Source organism: Sardina pilchardus, chromosome 2, assembly GCF_963854185.1.
Source record: "Sardina pilchardus chromosome 2, fSarPil1.1, whole genome shotgun sequence".
In the NCBI taxonomy this organism is placed as follows: domain Eukaryota; kingdom Metazoa; phylum Chordata; class Actinopteri; order Clupeiformes; family Clupeidae; genus Sardina; species Sardina pilchardus.
This window is the reverse complement of record NC_084995.1, coordinates 29,405,054-29,422,381: the sequence shown is the minus strand read 5'-3', so window position 1 is coordinate 29,422,381 and position 17,328 is coordinate 29,405,054. Positions and strand designations below refer to the sequence as shown.

General features: G+C 47.5%; 2 protein-coding genes across 3 annotated transcripts in view; one reads left to right on the top strand and one right to left on the bottom strand.

Moving 5' to 3' along the window:
- The first annotated feature begins 382 nt into the window (after positions 1–382).
- Positions 383–14,268, top strand: emilin2a (elastin microfibril interfacer 2a). The gene is made up of 9 exons (XM_062525548.1): positions 383–620; positions 1,170–1,295; positions 3,619–3,821; positions 3,961–5,901; positions 10,972–11,361; positions 11,904–11,951; positions 12,101–12,151; positions 12,299–12,439; positions 12,941–14,268. The coding sequence occupies exons 1-9, from the start codon at positions 484–486 to the stop codon at positions 13,267–13,269; spliced, it is 3,366 nt and encodes a 1,121-aa protein (XP_062381532.1). The 5' UTR covers positions 383–483; the 3' UTR covers positions 13,270–14,268.
- A 98-nt stretch (positions 14,269–14,366) lies between these two features.
- The window catches only part of lpin2 (lipin 2), a 22,926-nt gene continuing 19,964 nt past the window's right edge, over positions 14,367–17,328 (bottom strand). For both annotated transcript variants that reach the window (XM_062525567.1, XM_062525561.1), the window contains exons 19-20: positions 17,148–17,251; positions 14,367–17,051 (exon numbers count right to left, since the gene is read on the bottom strand). In XM_062525567.1, the coding sequence (XP_062381551.1) occupies positions 16,904–17,051; positions 17,148–17,251 (252 nt within the window). In that variant the 3' untranslated portion in view covers positions 14,367–16,903. The remainder of the gene's footprint in view (positions 17,052–17,147; positions 17,252–17,328) is intronic.

Here is a 17,328-nt window from a genome sequence, read left to right as displayed (position 1 = left end):
CAAGTTGAACATGATAGCCTAAATGTAACTCTTTGTAATCTACGATAACCATTATGCAATTCTTGGTAGGGCTAGGATACCCCACAGAAAATAACACTGATAACATCTGAACACATCACCGCACTCTAGAATGGGTAATCAAATGTATCCTAACTGACTGTAACCTTCTTTTGAACATATCGGAATCCACAATATCGGAAAGTGTTAAAAGTAAATGCAGATGTCTCGCAACAAGGGGTGTGAAGTTTAATCGCCCTGAACCGTGGGTTGTTTCAAGACCTTTTTTTTTTTTTTTCAAGGGGGTGGGAAGGAGAGATGGGTGCACCCCTGCAGCAGAGTTTTCTATCGCCACTAAACTTTCCCTAAGTTAGTTGGAGTTTGAAGCTGTTTTGGTGGGCTCAGTGTCTAGTTGAATCTCCCACTTGTGGATTAGTGAACTGCCATTTCCAACCTTTTTTCTCCAAAAGAACATTTTTAACTACGATGGAAAAGTACACTTTTTGTGGAATACATTGTTTTATTTTCTGTTTTATTTTAACATTTACTTTAAATAATGCAACTCCGCCCAGTTTATTCCAGGGTGCCCCCTACTCAGGAGCAGTTCACCGGCACAGAAACAAGTAAGTAAAGAGTATTGTCTTCATTTATGGGGTTTTCTGCCTCCATAAATTCATATAACCATTCACATTCAAATTCCTTAATTTCTGAGGCTCAGATCAGGGTACATTTCAGAGCGTCGAGATGTTTAGCCTATATTTTCTATCTCGCCACATTTGGTAGTAGTAGCTTAAAGTCAGATAAGCCCTTCGAGATAACGTGTGGAGTGGCACTGTTTTGTGTTACAGCCGCGCAATGAACTGATGTTAGATTGTGGTCCGTTTAAAGTGCTTAACTTGGCAGGTATCGCTTGCACTGGACCAGAATGGTAAAATACACGTTCAGTTTTAACGTGTCATTTCAATGCAGGGACTGATAACATCAAGGGAATGTTGGAATGTCACATTTGCTCAAAGCGCCGGCCAGAGATTCACAGCCACTTCAGATGAACAAAAGCCATTGACTGACACAAGCAAATCCGATTAAATGGAAAGCTAATTGGGCGGCTCTTTCTGAATGTTTCTCACCTTGGACATTTTCACATGCTTACCTTGTCTCCAAACGCTCTGCAGGAACTGGTGCGCTTTTATTGTGCAAAAGAATGTGACCTGCGCGGTCCAGGCAGGCGTAGGGAGCTTCGAGGAGCCTGGGGTGGCGCCTTGTCCACCCCATCAACCAGACTGTGAGCAACAAGTGATGTAAGTACCCCGAGAGACCGATGGGTGGAGCGCGTAAAAGTTAAATCCAAATAGTGCAAAATGTAACTTGCCGCCATGATTAGGCCAAAGGGCTCACCAAGGGTGACTGTAACAGTTATTGGGGCAGTGACTGAATTGTGGTATTTTATGGTTTTCTATTGCCTGATTTAGATAGGGGTTTCTATCAGTTCTAGTAGGTTCTACTAACTTGAAGTATCGAAGGTACATTAGAATTGTGAAGGAGTAAAACAAAACGATAATGTGAGGGTGAACAGGTGGTGAACACTCTGGTGAAACATGATTTAAAATGTGCCACTCAGCTGCACATGTAGAAATTGCTGTGAAACAACCAGTATAATAGGGGGGAAATACTTTGAAAACCTAGACTAGTTGGCCTACTCTACTTGTATGATGTATGTTCCGTGTAGGCTGAAAGCAGGGTGTAGATTATGCTTTTCATTCATTCCTATAACCAGAGATGGAAGTGGAAAAGACAAGCATGAGATGTGGGCACACAATGTGTTTTGCGATAGAATGTTAATGATGGACTTTGTGGGAGTGTTCACTCCAAGAGGACTGTCATAAAGGGTAGTGCTGCAATTTTACAGTGTCCCAGGGCTTGTGGAACAATAGAATTTCCCTTCCTCCCCCCTCCCCGTTTTTAGATGGTTTAGTCACCGTCTTTTAGAAAGTGAAACCCATCTTCCAAGAATCAGCTATGGTGTACCACCTTCAGATAGACTAGGAAGGTCCGGTTGGTTGGAAGGTATGGTTCATTAAAGAAGACCACATTTCTACAGGGCTTTGTTCATAAACACTCCTAATTGCTATAATTTAGAGCACCAAGATATGGAAAAACCCTCCATTCCACATACATCTGTTGTCATTTCTTGTATTAATGGAAAATACATTGTTGTTGTTTTTTGACTGGGACTCTATCCAGAACAGTGTACTGTCTGCCATGAGATTAATTCCAAACCATCTCGTGTAGCTGTGTTGATTTGAAATATTGGCTTCCTGAACAAGTGTGGTGATATTTGGTAGGGATTACATGGCCAGCTGTTTTTAAACTCAATCTAAAGAACAGATGTGACAGATGAGACCTGCCAATAAGGAAATTACATCATTCTCTCCTGAGAATGGGGTGGCATGACCACCATTGAGTAGGAACATGTGTTCTCAGATCTGATAACACATTACACAACTTCTCATCCCTGTCATCTATTTTAAAAAGTGTGTTGATATTTCATGTAGGCTTCAGCAGTAAAAAAACACACATTTAAATTCTGTCGACAAATTAGCCCCTGTCTGCCACCATCAACAGGTTCTGAATATTATGTATTTATCTACAGCGTACTGGATTAAATATTTAACACGCAAAACCTTCAGCAATTCAGGCAGCATAGCCAGATGACCATGAGTCAGCAATATGAATGGCCACCAGTGCATTCCAAACGACCAAAAAGATTCAGGAAACTGATCATGAGTCAAATGGACAATCTCCAGAATGTATATTTAGAATCTGAGTTTGACATTAAAAGAGGGAGAAGAAAAAAAACATTCACACTGCTCTTATGTTTAGCAGAGTGTTTAAGTCCGAGTTGACATTTCCATTTTGTTGTACGTTTTGTAACTTCAGGCTTGGGCCACATAAAGTACTTAGCTTCAGCTCCAGTTTCATTAGTAACCATTAGCTGAAGATTGGGGCTGAAGGAGGAAACAGTTAGCCCATGCTGTATGTTACTAAAGTTAAACGGATGGTTCTCAAGAGGTCGACATCATAAACTTGACTCAATTACAGCTATAATCAGTGAAATCCATGCTTCCATGCATACCATGGTGAGCACAATGCACAATGGTTTAAACAGTGAACCACTGTTCACCAATTAAATTACAGGTCCCCAAAGCATGTGCAATTTGCTAACTAGTCTGCTCGGCAAATACAGAATTAGGCAGACCAGCACGAATGCACGCAGCCTGAAACCATGACTCTTCATATTTGTGATGGGATCTGGGAAAGCTCGTCACATACTGAAATCCCAGCTGGTGAACCCTCTCTGGTGAAATTTAAGACTTAAGATTCTGATAGCATCCTGGCATCATTCTGCATACTTTCCCCTAGCGATATCCTGTTTGGATGGTATCAAAATCTTAAGTTGGTGAAATTGCATTGTGATGGGTGCTTTCAGATCCCATCACATTTATGCAAACTTGTCTCAACATGATGTTAACATTATGGCTATTAAAGATAGATCACCATAACCATTGTGATACCATTTTGTGTTTGCTATCACTTTTCTTAACCCTCACTCCTTCCTCTTAGACACCATACCCGATTCCGGCCTACGTACAGGATCACATATAAGACCGTCACTGAGCTTGAGTGGAGATGCTGTCCAGGCTTCCAGGGCCCAGACTGCAGAGAACTCAGAGCTTCTCCGAATAGAGGTTATCCGTATAGACAAACTCCTCTGGAGCCTCAAAATGACCCACAAGCTCGTCCTGATATCGTCAGATATCCTCAAAGTAAGCAAACATAAGATAGTTGCATAATCAGCAGTGATGAATATTTCGACAATGACAGTGTTCTCACCATTTTACCATCTTTCATTTTACAACAGCAGCGTCTTATCCATGTTTCTCTGTCCATGTCTCTATACCACAGGACCAGAACGCAGAGACGTACCCTACCATGACGTGAGGCGCAGTGGGGTGGACAAGGCTCGGCTGCTGGAGGGTGAGGTCCAGAAGCTGTCTCAGGCAGTGCAGGACCTGCAGGCAGCCATTGGCGGCATGAGCGAGAACCTGCGCACCAACCTGCAGGAGGACACCAGCAAGATGCTCGTCACGCTCCTCAACAACATGCGCTCTCCAGACAGCGCCAGGTCAGGGGGCACGGAGGAGACGCCGGGGCTTCTCCTGGATGGGCACCTGGCGGTGAGAGGCCACGGCGACGAGCAGAGGGGCATGGAGGAGGTGATGGCCCGACTGGACGGCGTGACGGACACGCTGAAGAGCAAGGACGAGGCCCTGGAGGAGCTGCGCGGAACTGTGTCCAGGCAGAGCGACCAGATCCGCATGCTCATGGACACGTCCCAAGGGCCTCTCCTCGGCGGCGGGGCATCTCCCGACCTGGACGTGTTGCAGTCTTACGTCGACCAAAAATTCGACAAGCTGAAAAAAGAGCTCACGGACAACATCGAAGATAAAATCACCGGATTTAAAAACACGTGCAACGACAGAATGACCTCCGTGGAGAGCTCGTGCCAGGAGGAGCACCAGAACATCTACACGACCCTGACCGAGCTGATGAACGCCAAGCACGATGACCTGAAGAAGGAGATCAGCTCAGTGCGTCTGGACATCGGTGTGGCAGCAGACGGACCCCTCCTCTTCAACAGAGACTCCTCGCTGCCCCTGCGGCAGGACGACGACGGCGACGACCACAACGATCTGCGGCGAGAGATACAGCGGGTGGCCGATGCCCACCGCATCCTCAACGCTCGGATGGACAACGAGTTGGAGCATCTGTCCATGCTCCAGCTGGAGGACGTGTTCGGCCCACGCATCGAGGAGCTGGAAGACCGGATGAACGTGACCGAGAACAACGCCGAGCTGTTCAGCATCGTGGTCGAGGAGAAGCTAACCAAGACCATCGCCGACGAGGTGGCTGCCCTCCGCCAGCTCATGGAGGACAGGCTGAGCGGCATGGAGGACCAGTTCACCACCATGCTGGTGGAGATGAGCAACAACTCCCTCCCTGGAACGTTCGGCGGCTCCGTGGACGCCCTGCAAACCGAGGTCAACTCCAACAAGCTCCTCATCCAGACGTTGGACGACAAGATCAACGCCGTGGGAGAGATATGCCAGACGAAGGACTGCAAGCCCGGCCTGGGAGGTTTGGACGGAATACTGAGGGATGTGCGGCGCAGCAAGAACGAGCTGGAGGTTCTGGGCAGCGACGTCTCGCAAAACGCAGACAAGATCAAACAACTGGAAGGGGCGATGGATAGGCTGTCAGTACAGAACCAGTTCATCACAAAAGACGCACAGGACCTCGTCAGCAAAGTCAACAACTCCACAAACGGTGTTGATCATCTCACAAGTTCTGTTGCAGACTTGAAAGACTCCATGAACAAGTTCACGCAGGACTACCAACGTCTGAATGCCACCTGTTGTAGACAAGGGCAGGCAGGACAAGGGCTCACTGAAGCACATGATCCCATAGTCCACCTGGAGCCCACACGCCAAGTCAACGGACACCAACTAGAGGAACTGCAGAGCAGCTTAGTGAGACTACACGGACGCGTGAGAGCAGAGCTGAGTCGCTGTAATGACAGCGCGAGCCGCGTGAATGAAGCAGTAGCTGACCTGAATGGCAGGGTCTCCAAGCTGGAGAAGATCTGTGGAAAGGAGGACGCTCCATCCGGCAGTGTTTCAGGCGCCAAGGAGAAGCCCACGTTTGGCTTGGATCCCATCCGGCAGCTGAACAGCACTGTGAGGCTACACATATTGGACATCAGAAACCTGCAGAATTCCATGCACAACGTCCAAATCCAGCTTGCAAGCTTAGCGAAGGACAAAGATGACACAGCCAAAGACCAAGGTCAGTACAGTGCCATGTAAAGTATACAGCCTTAGCAAGATACAACTGAGTAGTAAGATATCTGAGCACATGCAAATTGAGGGTATGTGAAAAATATAACCATTATCTCTGCACTGTAAATGTACTGTATAGTAGTCTACATAGCTACTGTACATAGCCATAAGGTGTCTTTTAAGGTTGCAGAGTCATGCTGCCCTCTCATACCTGTTTTTTTGGCTTAACTGACTGTCGGCTGCTACTGGTATCGGCCTCATATTGCTGTTGCTGATATTTAACCAAATATATGAAAACGGCTTCATATGGCACGTTTACTTACAGAGTTAAACAAGAACTTGTTTATATTTCCTTGAGATATATATATATATATATAAATCATATATACATTATGCGCTATATTTACACTACATTTGGTCAACTCCTGTTGGGAACTATTATTATAACATTTGCAGCAATGAAAATTGGGTCATTAATTGGTCTAGGAGGAAGAAGTTTTACTAGCGATTGATTGCTTGTTTCACATTGTCTGTTGTTTCTCATTCAGGGTTTTTGCTAATGAACTTCATCCCTTTATGCGTTTTGTTTTTGCTACAGCCAAATATGATGAATGAGTATCTGCCCAAAATATTGGCCAAGCGCCAGCCATTCAATATTGGTATGCTTTTGAGTTGATGCTTTGTCTTGTAGACTGACAAAATCCAACACTCTCTAAACTAGAAATACAGCCATTCTGATATTGCAGTTGTGTTGGCCAGCTCAGTAACAGCAGGGAAAATGAAAGCAGCTCACTGCAGCAAACGTGCTATGAGAGACAATGATACATAAGGTCATGTTGACCAATAACCAGGCAGGAGGGGGCTTTCCATTATGGTGAGGGGGGTTCGTAGAGGCCATGTCCCCAGAGGTCATCCCTTTATTTGAAGTCTTCTACATGGCTGGCTGGCTGTACCTGGCAGATCCATACACATGTATACAGGCGAGATCTGATGAACGGGGAGGGGGCAGGGAGCAGGAGAAGGTCACCCCTGATCATTGTATTCCTCTGAAGTGTGGGGGCACACTATAGCTCTATAAAATAAATATGTTTAAATTATTCATTTTATATGACATATATGAGAACTCCCTCAAAGCCTGAGAGAGAAAGAGAGAGAGTGTATGTGTGTGTGTGTGTATGTTTTTCATAAACAAGATTTTTTTACAAGGCTGTTTAAAGGGGTGCCTTTTTGCCCAACCAGGCTTTCAGCTCAGTGTCTGTTGGGCGTTACTGTTCCCAAGACACACGTGAGAGAGAGAGAGAGAGAGAGAGAGAGAGAAATATCTCACAGCTGATGGAAAGCCATCCGTCGCTCCGACGCTGACCTTTTCGGGTCCTGTCATGAATGAAGAGATCCAATTCTTCCGTATCACCCGAAGGCTTTCAACGGGTGTAGAGGAATTGTGTAGCCCTCGCGTGGCTTTGAGGTCGTCATGCCCTACTTTCCTCCAGTATTCATAACACAGGCCCTGAAGATTGGTGGGGGGGGGGGGGGTTTGCCGACCTGCGCGCCCGGGTCTGGTCCTCATTAGCCCTGACTCACTGCTGGAGCTGCGCAGGGCTGGGCTGGGCCGCGTTGCTCTGTGAGCAAGACATGGGCCCCACACCCATCTGCAGATGTTCGACCTGACCGTAATCTGTGATGTCACAAACACTCGCAGATTTCCGCGGAGCCTCCCCTCTGCGCGATGATGTCATCCAGCCCGAGGGCGAGGGGGGCCTAGGCCTCTTCTCTGGTAGAGCTCGCTGAAGCAGTTGTATTGTACACAAGCCCACTCCCTCATGTGTACACAGAAGGGGGGCTAGTAAAACGTTTCCAAAACTCCAGATCCAAAACTCAAAGCTCAGACTTTAAAACTCATGACTACATAATGGTCATGAACCTGATTTATTTTTCTGTTGCTTATACCTGTTTATCAAAATATATTTCTGTTACTGTTATTGTGTTACTGTCTGTTACTTTTTTAGTTACTGTATCTTGCAAATGATAGGATTATCAGTTGTATATATCCCTTTTCTATTTTGACCAGTTTAACCATTAGCTGAAAAGTATATTTACAGTAAGCATGAAACAACTTATTATTCTTGCCAAGGGTGTGGTGAGAATACTGTCAGAGCTTTTCAGTCTGTGAACGGGCTGAGTTTATCTTTGTCGTTAAATGGGGGCCTTGGGATCTTGAAACAGACGGGGTGTTGCAATAACCCATCAGAGAGCCCAAACCCTGAATAGTTCTGCTGTTGCTCATTCATTCTGGCTGATGAGTGTGGTCCAGATGAATTTCACAATAGTCCAAGGGATACAGTGCTCTCTCTACAGTGACAAAGCCTTTCAAAGGAACCACTTTAGAGACTGCACTTAAAATTCTCCTCATTCTCACTAATGGCGGTCCGTTTATTGCCTTGAATTATTAACTTGTTTGTTCTCCATCCGTCATTCTACACTTGGGCAGTTTTCAGCAGGGGATTATTAGCAACTATGGCTGTGCTCACTGTATACAGCTAAAGGATAATAAGATGCAGGGTCATGAATGGAGCCAGATGGTCTTAGAGCTGCTGTTTTCATAGCACACGCTAGGCTGACACCCGCCCTGGGGAGCAGGACACCACTAACCTTTTCCAGGTTCTATAGATTGGTTTGCCCCGCACAACAATGCGAAGCTGACCTTTCTGACGGAAAGCCCCGTGGCCTTACCGATCGGAGTTTCCTCTGACCGGTGCTCTGCGTGGGATGCTTTATCCTCCGCTTCCTCCCTTTACGCTCCTTATCTCCTCACTTCCTCGCTCACACGCTCTCTTCCCCTTTTTCTCTTTTCTTTTCTCCTATCCCCTGTCCCCGGCTGATCGGGATCTCACTCGTTCCGTCTCCGTGGCGATGTGCATTTTTGAACCGAGGCAGGCCCCAGAGAGCACGTTAGCTGGAATCTGTATCGAGGACGCGGGACTCCACCTTAGTGAGGAGTTCAACAGCTTTTCCGCAGTGGAGCGTTTGGATGTGATCCCCTCTTGGGCTTTGGCCCAGGGTTTAGACTCAAGACTCAGGAACGCATCTGGAAGTCCTCAGAGTGTGCAAGAGCCAGAGCAAGGCTGTTCACTCAAGGGCCTGGCAATTACAGTGAAGAGCAAGATGGCAGTAATTAATCAACAGAGAAGGGGGATGCATCTGTGCATGTGTGTGTGTGTGTGTGTGTGTGTGTGTGTGTTCCCTTATGTGTTTTATGAATGTGTTTGAATCTAACATTCATTCATGAGTAACGCACATACATCCTGCGGTGTGTGATATGCAGTTCTTGGTGGCACATTTCTCACTTGCCCAAATACATAGTGTGCGTACACATGTATTTATATCTTTTAATAATTTCATGTTCGAGTGTTATTCCCCACTCCTCTGGATCATGTGAGGCGTGGAGGTGTTAACGAGTGCTCCCACCGGGGAGCTCCACGGCGCAATCGTGTTTTCCGCAGGCGTGGTGCCATCCGCTCCCTCTTCCCGCTGCGCTCCTTGTTAGTGAGTTGGTGACACTCCACCTCCTGCCTCTCTACGGTGGCGGTGGTGGTGGAGGTGGTGGTGACGCTCGGGGCGTCTCCCCCGAGGACCCTCTCCTCCTGGCACGGGGGGGTGCCTCTGATGGGGGGCGTGGGACTCAGTCATGGTGAGACAGCACATCTGGGTTGCGGCAGGGCTCTGATACGCTAGTCTGGGTCGCTGCGGTTGGTCTCTCACTGCCAAAAAAACGAGGGGGCTGAGGGCTCGTGGGAAACCGTCAGGCAGGCACCAGTCGCGTCCCCCTCAGGGGACAAATCCACAGACGTCAATGGGCCTCTTGTTTGCGTTGAATTGGATACACCCGTGTGTAGGGCCTATGGCTGCCATGGAGATGTGGTTGCGGATGTGAACGACTCATCTAATATGCACTGATTGATTGGGTGTCTGGAGGGGCTCAGGATTATGGCCTGTGTAGTGATTCATGGTCATCTGACCCTTAAGCCAATGCGATCGGGGGATTAAGGTGTGAGCCTTGTGTCAGCACTGATGCAAATCATACGGTAATGAAACCGTGACGTTGACTGAGGAGTGTGTCACAAAGTCAAAAACAAGAAGACTTCAAGGTAAAATATATGGGCACATTTAACACCCCCTCTGAGGCTAGCTGTGAATTGCCGTGCTGCTAAAAACAGGGACGCTTCAGACGTTGGCTGATTTGGTCTTTGGGTTTTAACAGCGTCAAGAGAAAGGGGGGGGAAAAAACTTCTAATGGAATGACGTGCGAGCGTTCTGGGAGTTGCGTCTGTTTGAGTCATGTGCTCTGTGGAGCTTCTCAGGGTCAGACTCATTCTCGGAAGACTTCATCTCCCCCAGCAGTCACAGCACAGAGTTCACACACAGATCCACCCAATATGTGAAAATCCCCAAGCAGAACACAGGCACGGCTCTGTTAAGGTGTCTCTTAAACCTTGGCTTTAAAAGCTGTTATTTTCTCATGAGCGATGTAATGGAAGTAGATGAAAGCAGAGGCTGGAACCATCCAGGGTTTGTTTGGAGCAACATCAAAATACTCTATATGATGTTTACTGCCTTTGTTAAAAAGATGTTTGGGTCTGGTGTTGACAGAGGGAGAGAGAGAATGAAAAAAAAAGAGAGAGAGAGAGAGAGAGAGAGAGAGAGAGCGCTTTATGGGTAGGTCGTAAAAGCGCACATACTGTACACCCACATACTGGTTGGTCTGCGTTTCAGTGTGCATATGTAGAACTGGAAGTGTTAATTATTCGAGACTTATGGTTTATTGAAGTGGTGTTTATTCGGTTCAAATAAATTCCAATACCTCTGTCGCCAGCTTGTTTTTCCAGACAGGCTGCCAAATCCCCCGTCCGTCTTTGAATCGGCTGTTCATCCCTTTCCATCTCTGTCTCCCTCTCTCCCTCTCTCTCTCTCTCTCTCTCTCTCTCTCTCTCTCTCTCTCTCTCTCTGTCTCTCTCTCTCTCTCTCTGTCTCCCTCTCTCCCTCTCTCTCTCCCTCTCTCTCTCTCTCTCCCTCTCCACAGTGCTGCTGAAACCCCAGAGACCTGCAGGCCCCAGCATCAAGATCCCGCCGCGTCAGCCCCAAATCAACCAGATCCACATCATCCCCCAGCGTGTGCCTGTGCAGCAGCCGCGGCAGCAGCCCGCCATCACCGTGCCCCTGCAGCCCAGCATCACCCTGCAGCAGCCGGGCCAGCGCAGGTACCCTCAGCAGCCAGGGCTACTCCCCCGGCAGCCGGTGGTGATACTGCAGCCCTCCAACCCCCTGCTCCCCCACCAGCCCCAGGCGCCCCGTCGGCCGGTGCTGGAGGCGGGCGAGGCCGGACCCCCCGGGTACCAGCGCAGGGTGACGAGACGAGACCAGGAGTCCAACACACACCAGAAGCCTGTCATAGGATTCGCCGGTTCCCCCGGTAAGGGAACAGGGAACATTTGTTCATCCTTCTCATCAACTCCTTTTTTGGATAACAGATTCCATTTCTAATCTAATCTAATCACATGGAACTATTTTTGCTTACCCTCATCAGACAGTCCTCTGTACTCAGTGTGGGCTCTAGTACAAGAAAGAGCCTAGGGAATTTTGTAAGAGTTTTCCCACAATAACAACTTATGCAATATCATAACGTCACCCTCCTAAAATAATGGCATAAGTCAATTTTTGACATTTTTTTTGTTTTGCCTAAATCATTCAAAACCTGAAAAAAAAGATTTATGCCATTACTGGAATTAGGAAGGCGACGAAAACACAGCCTGTTGCAATGGTGATTCAGAAGATAGAGATACATTGATGCCACAGTCACGGATACAGTTCACAGGCTGTTGATGTATTATCATCAAACAAATGGAAATGGAATTAATTTGTTACCAAGAGTTAGGTTGATAATCAAGCTATTTTGTGGTTTAGTATGGACTAGTATGGACTGGCTACCTAATGTGTAATTTCATGCAATCACAGGCTACCCACCAGCAAATCCTGTATCCTTCAAGACAAATCCCTTCGCAGGTAAATTTCATCCCCAGCACATCATCCTTTAACACCGCATTCATAATCGAATTCTTCACTTAATCTGTGTCCTGTACATGTTACAACTGTGACAAGTAGCCTAGATCATATATAGTGAGCTTCATTTGATTCACTTCTTTTTTGGACAGTTTCTCAGATGCCACATAAGACACCCGCACGCACTCCACTTGTAACACCAGGTAAGTCCCTAGTCCCTACGCACAATCTAAAGATGTTGACCCTGTTAAGAGAGACACTCGTGAGTTAAGAGAGACACTTGTGAGTTAAGAGAGACACTCGTGAGTTAATGTACTCCTGACCTCTTGCGCCTGCTGATGCCCTCACAGTTGCAGCCCAGAGCCACGCCGCTGGAGACCCTCTGTCCTTCTCCGCTGGACTCACCAGCCAGCCCTTCTCAGGGGACTTTAGCGTGGTGCGCTTCAACAGGGTGCTGGTCAACGATGGAGGACACTACAACCCTGACACAGGTAAGTGTATTCTGCTGGGCTCTGATATTACTGGGATTTGTTTTTCGCTTATTTACTCGGTGAAACAGCGTTTACTCTGGGCTGTTTGGAGGGCGTAGAACACTACACAGCTTTACATGCATTACCAATTTACTAGAAGAGTGACAAATGTGCTGCTTGATCGCTGTGGGCCAGATGCTGGAGGATATTTTATGGGCTGCTATTTACCGAGGAGAAGTAGTACATACTTTTGATACTCGGTGTTCAGCCTCGATCGTGCCTGGCATGATGGTAAAAGAACGTTTGGAGATTCTGAGCCCATTAAAATTAGCTCTGTGGGGTGGGGAAGTGGGAAGGAGGGGTGTGTGTGTGTGTGTGTGTGTGTGTTTGGGGGTGGGGGTGGGGGGGGGGGGGGTGGTTGCAGCTGCACACCTGTGATTCGGCATCAACAGCTTAAATGTTTCTATCGAGTAGTCTACCACCTGTTTCTTATTAGAAATCTCTCTACCTCTGGCACCGTAGGGATTTTCACAGCGCCCATGGAGGGTCGTTACCTAGTGACGGCGGTGCTGACGGCCCAGCGCGGAGAGCGGGTGGAGGCAGTCCTCTCCGTGTCCAATCGCAGCGTGCAGAAGCTGGACACGGCCGGCTACGGGCAGGGCGAGCTCGCCGCGGACAAGGACAAGTGCACGTGCGGCGGCTCCGCGTCCTTCAGCATCGTGCTTCCACTCCGAAAAGGCGACCGCGTGGGCGTGGTGCGGACCGCCGGGAAGCTGGCCGTCTCCGAGTCCAGGGAGATCCTCTCCACCTTCAGCGCCGTTTTCCTCTACTCGCAGCAGTCCAGCAGATAGCCCTCACAGCCCCAAACCCCACCAAGGCCCGTTGTTCAGGCCAAAGCCATTCAATCCCACTCCCCAATCACACTGAAGTCCATTATCAGGCTGGGAACAATGCAATAAATCCAGCTTGGCCTCACAAAATGGTGAACACAGCCAGCCTCTTAAATTGAACATTGTGATGACACTCAGATTTTATTACTTTGCTTTCACATAAACGTGGGCCAAAAATGTTTAGTATGTTTGCTGTTCATATGTTTTTACTTTATTAGAGATCATAGTTAGCTCCCTATTTTTACAATGTAAAAAGTGGGATTATATTTTAACTACATAAATTAACCTATATTTGTATGTTTTCTTGGATTGTAAAATTCATTATCTGAGCTATTCCGACCACAGCATTAGTCATTACATTTATGGTCATAGGAAATTTAATATCTCTATAACTACAGTTTTAAAGTGTGGCAAAAAGAGATTGCAAAAAAGGACACCAGACCCCAGTAATTTCCTTGTCAATCATTCACCATCTCTTGCAAAAGCAGGTTATGGATCAGTGAAACTAAACCACAACCCATTACAGAAAACACAATTACAGCAAGCAGCTCCTTCGCCATCATTCCAGGAAAAGGGCGTGGACAGCATTTCCCTAACCCTTCCCCAGGGGACATCAGACCCATTATTTTCATACACACAGAGCATCAAGCCACCACAAATGGCCACTTCTTGGAATGGAGCATCATATTCATTTGGCCCTTTTCTACTGCGGTGTGAAGTCATATGAATATAATGCAACTACAGCGTGGGCTGCCAGGTAAATGGGCAGGAGAAGATGGTGTCCATAACAGCCTCGTATCAGCACGGCGCGCCCATGTGCAGATGCACTATACAAGTGGCCCCAGAGAGATCCTGTTGACATTTGATTTTCTGAAACTTCATTGAAATGACAATAAAATGGTTCTTTTAAAAGTCAAAGAAAGGGCGTCTGTCTGCATTTCAATGCTGATTTTAACACTGATTTTGATCAATGATCGGTACGCATTACCATGTCAACAAAGGCAACTGCTTCCGACTATCAATGAGTCTCTTTCAAAGAAGACAGAGGATCCAATACGTGTTGGTGGAATATATTTTTAATAGATGTTGTTCCGTAAACTTTCAAACTCAATATTGGTCAATATATTCTATACATCAAATAAAGCCTACATTTAAAGGTCTTCAAACTGGTCACTTGCAAGCTTTTACATCGAAACAAAGACACACACCCTCCAAACATAAAACAAAATGTAAAGAAATGTACACAAAAGGCATCAAGACAAAACCATGGGAGGGGGAAACCACCAATTTGACTTCAGCATTTATTACAGACTGAAAAGAACGTCTCGGATTCATACCATTTGAGTGTGATCGTCTCACACATAGAGGTATTACTTTCATAGAAAGAATGGGATCGTTTTTGTTTATACACAGCAAACACAGAAAAGGACTCATCATACAGCAAGGGTAGAAAGCACACGGGCATAAATCAAGCAAACCATAAGAGCCTACATCAACCATAAAATAAGGAAAGCAATTTCACACACAAACAATAAATATATTTCATGTTGTGCTTTCAGAATATATATTTTTGTGATGTTTTTTAAGAAATAAGTTATGTGGAGCACAGATTCCTACAAAAAGCAAGCAGGCCAATAAAGACTCATCAGATGAGAGCTTACAAAATCACGTCCCTTTGGACACAGGTTGCGTAAGGAGCCAATCTTCTTTAGTCCTTCATATTCTCAAGTACTGGTGCTACAGTCATACTTGAAACACACACGCACACACACGCACACACACAAGTGCCCAGACATTCCCCCCTGGTGGAAGACTGGAGTACTCTGTGAAGTTCCCTCTCCTGATCTCACCGAGCACACGGGCCTTTGCTTCCATGCCGCGTTTACGGCCTCCTCCGGCTGCCCTTAACAGCAGCCACACACACACACTCCTGGGGCCCGGAGGACCTCTGTGACCACAGTGGTGTTAACTCACAGATACACACACACCGGTTTCTGTGACAACAGTGTTGTTACTCAGACACACACACACACACACCCAGAGCAAGAAAATGCTGGAGTTCTCGTCTCTCTCTAGAGTGTCTTGCTTGTACTGGTCGTCTTAAAACCGGAACCAGCAGTGAACACAGACGGTTGTTTCAACTCCCAACATCACATCTTCATTCATGTACAAGCACATATTATGTTGTTCTGGCTACTAAGTTGATGAGCTAAATGGGGTAGGAGTGGACTTGTCTGCCTAAGTAACACTAAGCTAGGGATTCAGCTAGTCGTCTATTGCATTGGCTGGACCAGGCAGACATTGGGAGACGGCGGCGAAAGCGCGCCAGACTCCCGTGTCACGGCCCGTTACTGCAAAGTTTCTTCTCGCTTCGTCACACTCTGCACAACATACGTCTTCACAATGTTCTAAGTGCAAAATAAAATACCTGTATTTCTCTCCCCCTGCGCCCCTTTGCTCAAAGTGCGTTCAGTAAGGCATTATGAAGCAGCCAGGCTCTGGAATGAAGGCCACAGGAAGTGCTGCGCCTGCGTCAAGAGTCTTTCTCTGAGGGGTCGGGATCCTGTCGGACGTGGAGACACTCACTGTCCGGCGAGAGGCCACCCGGACACAAAGGGGCTGAGCGATTACGCAGCTGACCAGTGCATGCCCCCACCCAACCGCCACAGCACAGCACAGCACAGCACACTAACCTGGGACCTTTACACTTCTAGTGGACAAGCACACTGCATTAGATCGGCATCACCTTCCACACTACTACACCAAGGCAGTGGATACTGTTTATCAAACGAATAAATTAAACATAAACAATAATTAAGACATTGACTTTTTTTTTTTCACCTTCAAAAATATGGTTTTCAGAACGTATTGATACTCTTCAGAAACCACAATTATGTTAATTTTCACTTGCTATTCAGCTGCACTGTACACAGGTCAGAACAGATTCACACAATGAAATGAAAAAATAATGAGAGAAGTCATTACTGTCCAAAAAAAAAAAACAGTCACTATTCTACAGTAACCAGTAGCCACACGGAACCACCTCTCAAAACACTCTAGCTAGCTCCGCCACGGGGCCGGGCAGTGCCTGAGAGGCCTGTTAGCAGCCTGGCTTTTTAGCAGCTGACACTCAGTCACACCACACAGGTCAGTTAAGGTGAGTTAAGCTTCAGTCAGAAGAGCGATGAGCCACAGGTGGCTCCAGTCAGCTGCCAGCGTACCCGAGGCCCGGCCCGACACCTGCGCATGCACGGAGCCAGGGCACGCGGCTACTGACGGGTGGGACGAGGGAGGTGGGGTAGGGGGGGTGGGGGAGTCGTCATTCACATGAGAGCGTTATGAGGCGCTCTGTGTCTTATAGCTTCTGGGGCAGGTGAACGAGTGAGTGAGTGAGTGAGTGAGCAAGTGAGTGAGTGCACGCTGGTTTTTCCGAGTCTAGACGCCACGTCTCAACGGTCCACTTAGAATGTGATGTCAGATGAGTGACCTTGAGTGCCAACCCCCTTTGGCGGCGGCACCTCCTCTGGGCTTTGGTTATGGAATGGATGAGGCTCCCGGCTGACGAGCAGCAGAGACCGGGGTGTGGTCGTGGCCTCTACGAGAGCAGTTCCTCGGGGTCGATCTCGGGGAGCGGCTGCCTCCAGAAGCAGAAGGAGCTGAACTCGGGGCAGTCGAAGGCCGAGCTCTGCTCCTTGCTCAGCAGGGGGAACACGTGCTCCACGAGCTCGCTCAGCCTGCCGTACCTAAGACAGAAGCAGAGCGTTACATTAGTACAGCCACAGGAGCCGCTCGTCTAGAAGCCAAAAGAGCGCGCACACTCCCGAAGAAGGGCCACTTACGAGGACTTGTTGCCTTTGGTCTGCTCCTGGATCAGCTCGCCCTTGGGGTTGACGGTGAAGATCCTGCACACTGGCACTCCCACCTCCTTATAGGCAAAAACATCCTGCAAGCACAAAAACAACCGACGTCACGACACACGCCATGGAAACAAAAAGAAAATAAATAATGATCGGGCCTTCC

Bases quoted from the DNA above. Each gene is read 5' to 3' on its own strand.
- emilin2a (XM_062525548.1), top strand. From the start codon at position 484: ATGGAAAAGTACACTTTTTGTGGAATACATTGTTTTATTTTCTGTTTT. The intron at 1,296-3,618 runs GTAAGTACCCCG...CCTTCCTCTTAG, and splicing joins GACTGTGAGCAACAAGTGAT to ACACCATACCCGATTCCGGC. The intron at 12,152-12,298 runs GTAAGTCCCTAG...ATGCCCTCACAG, and splicing joins CACTCCACTTGTAACACCAG to TTGCAGCCCAGAGCCACGCC.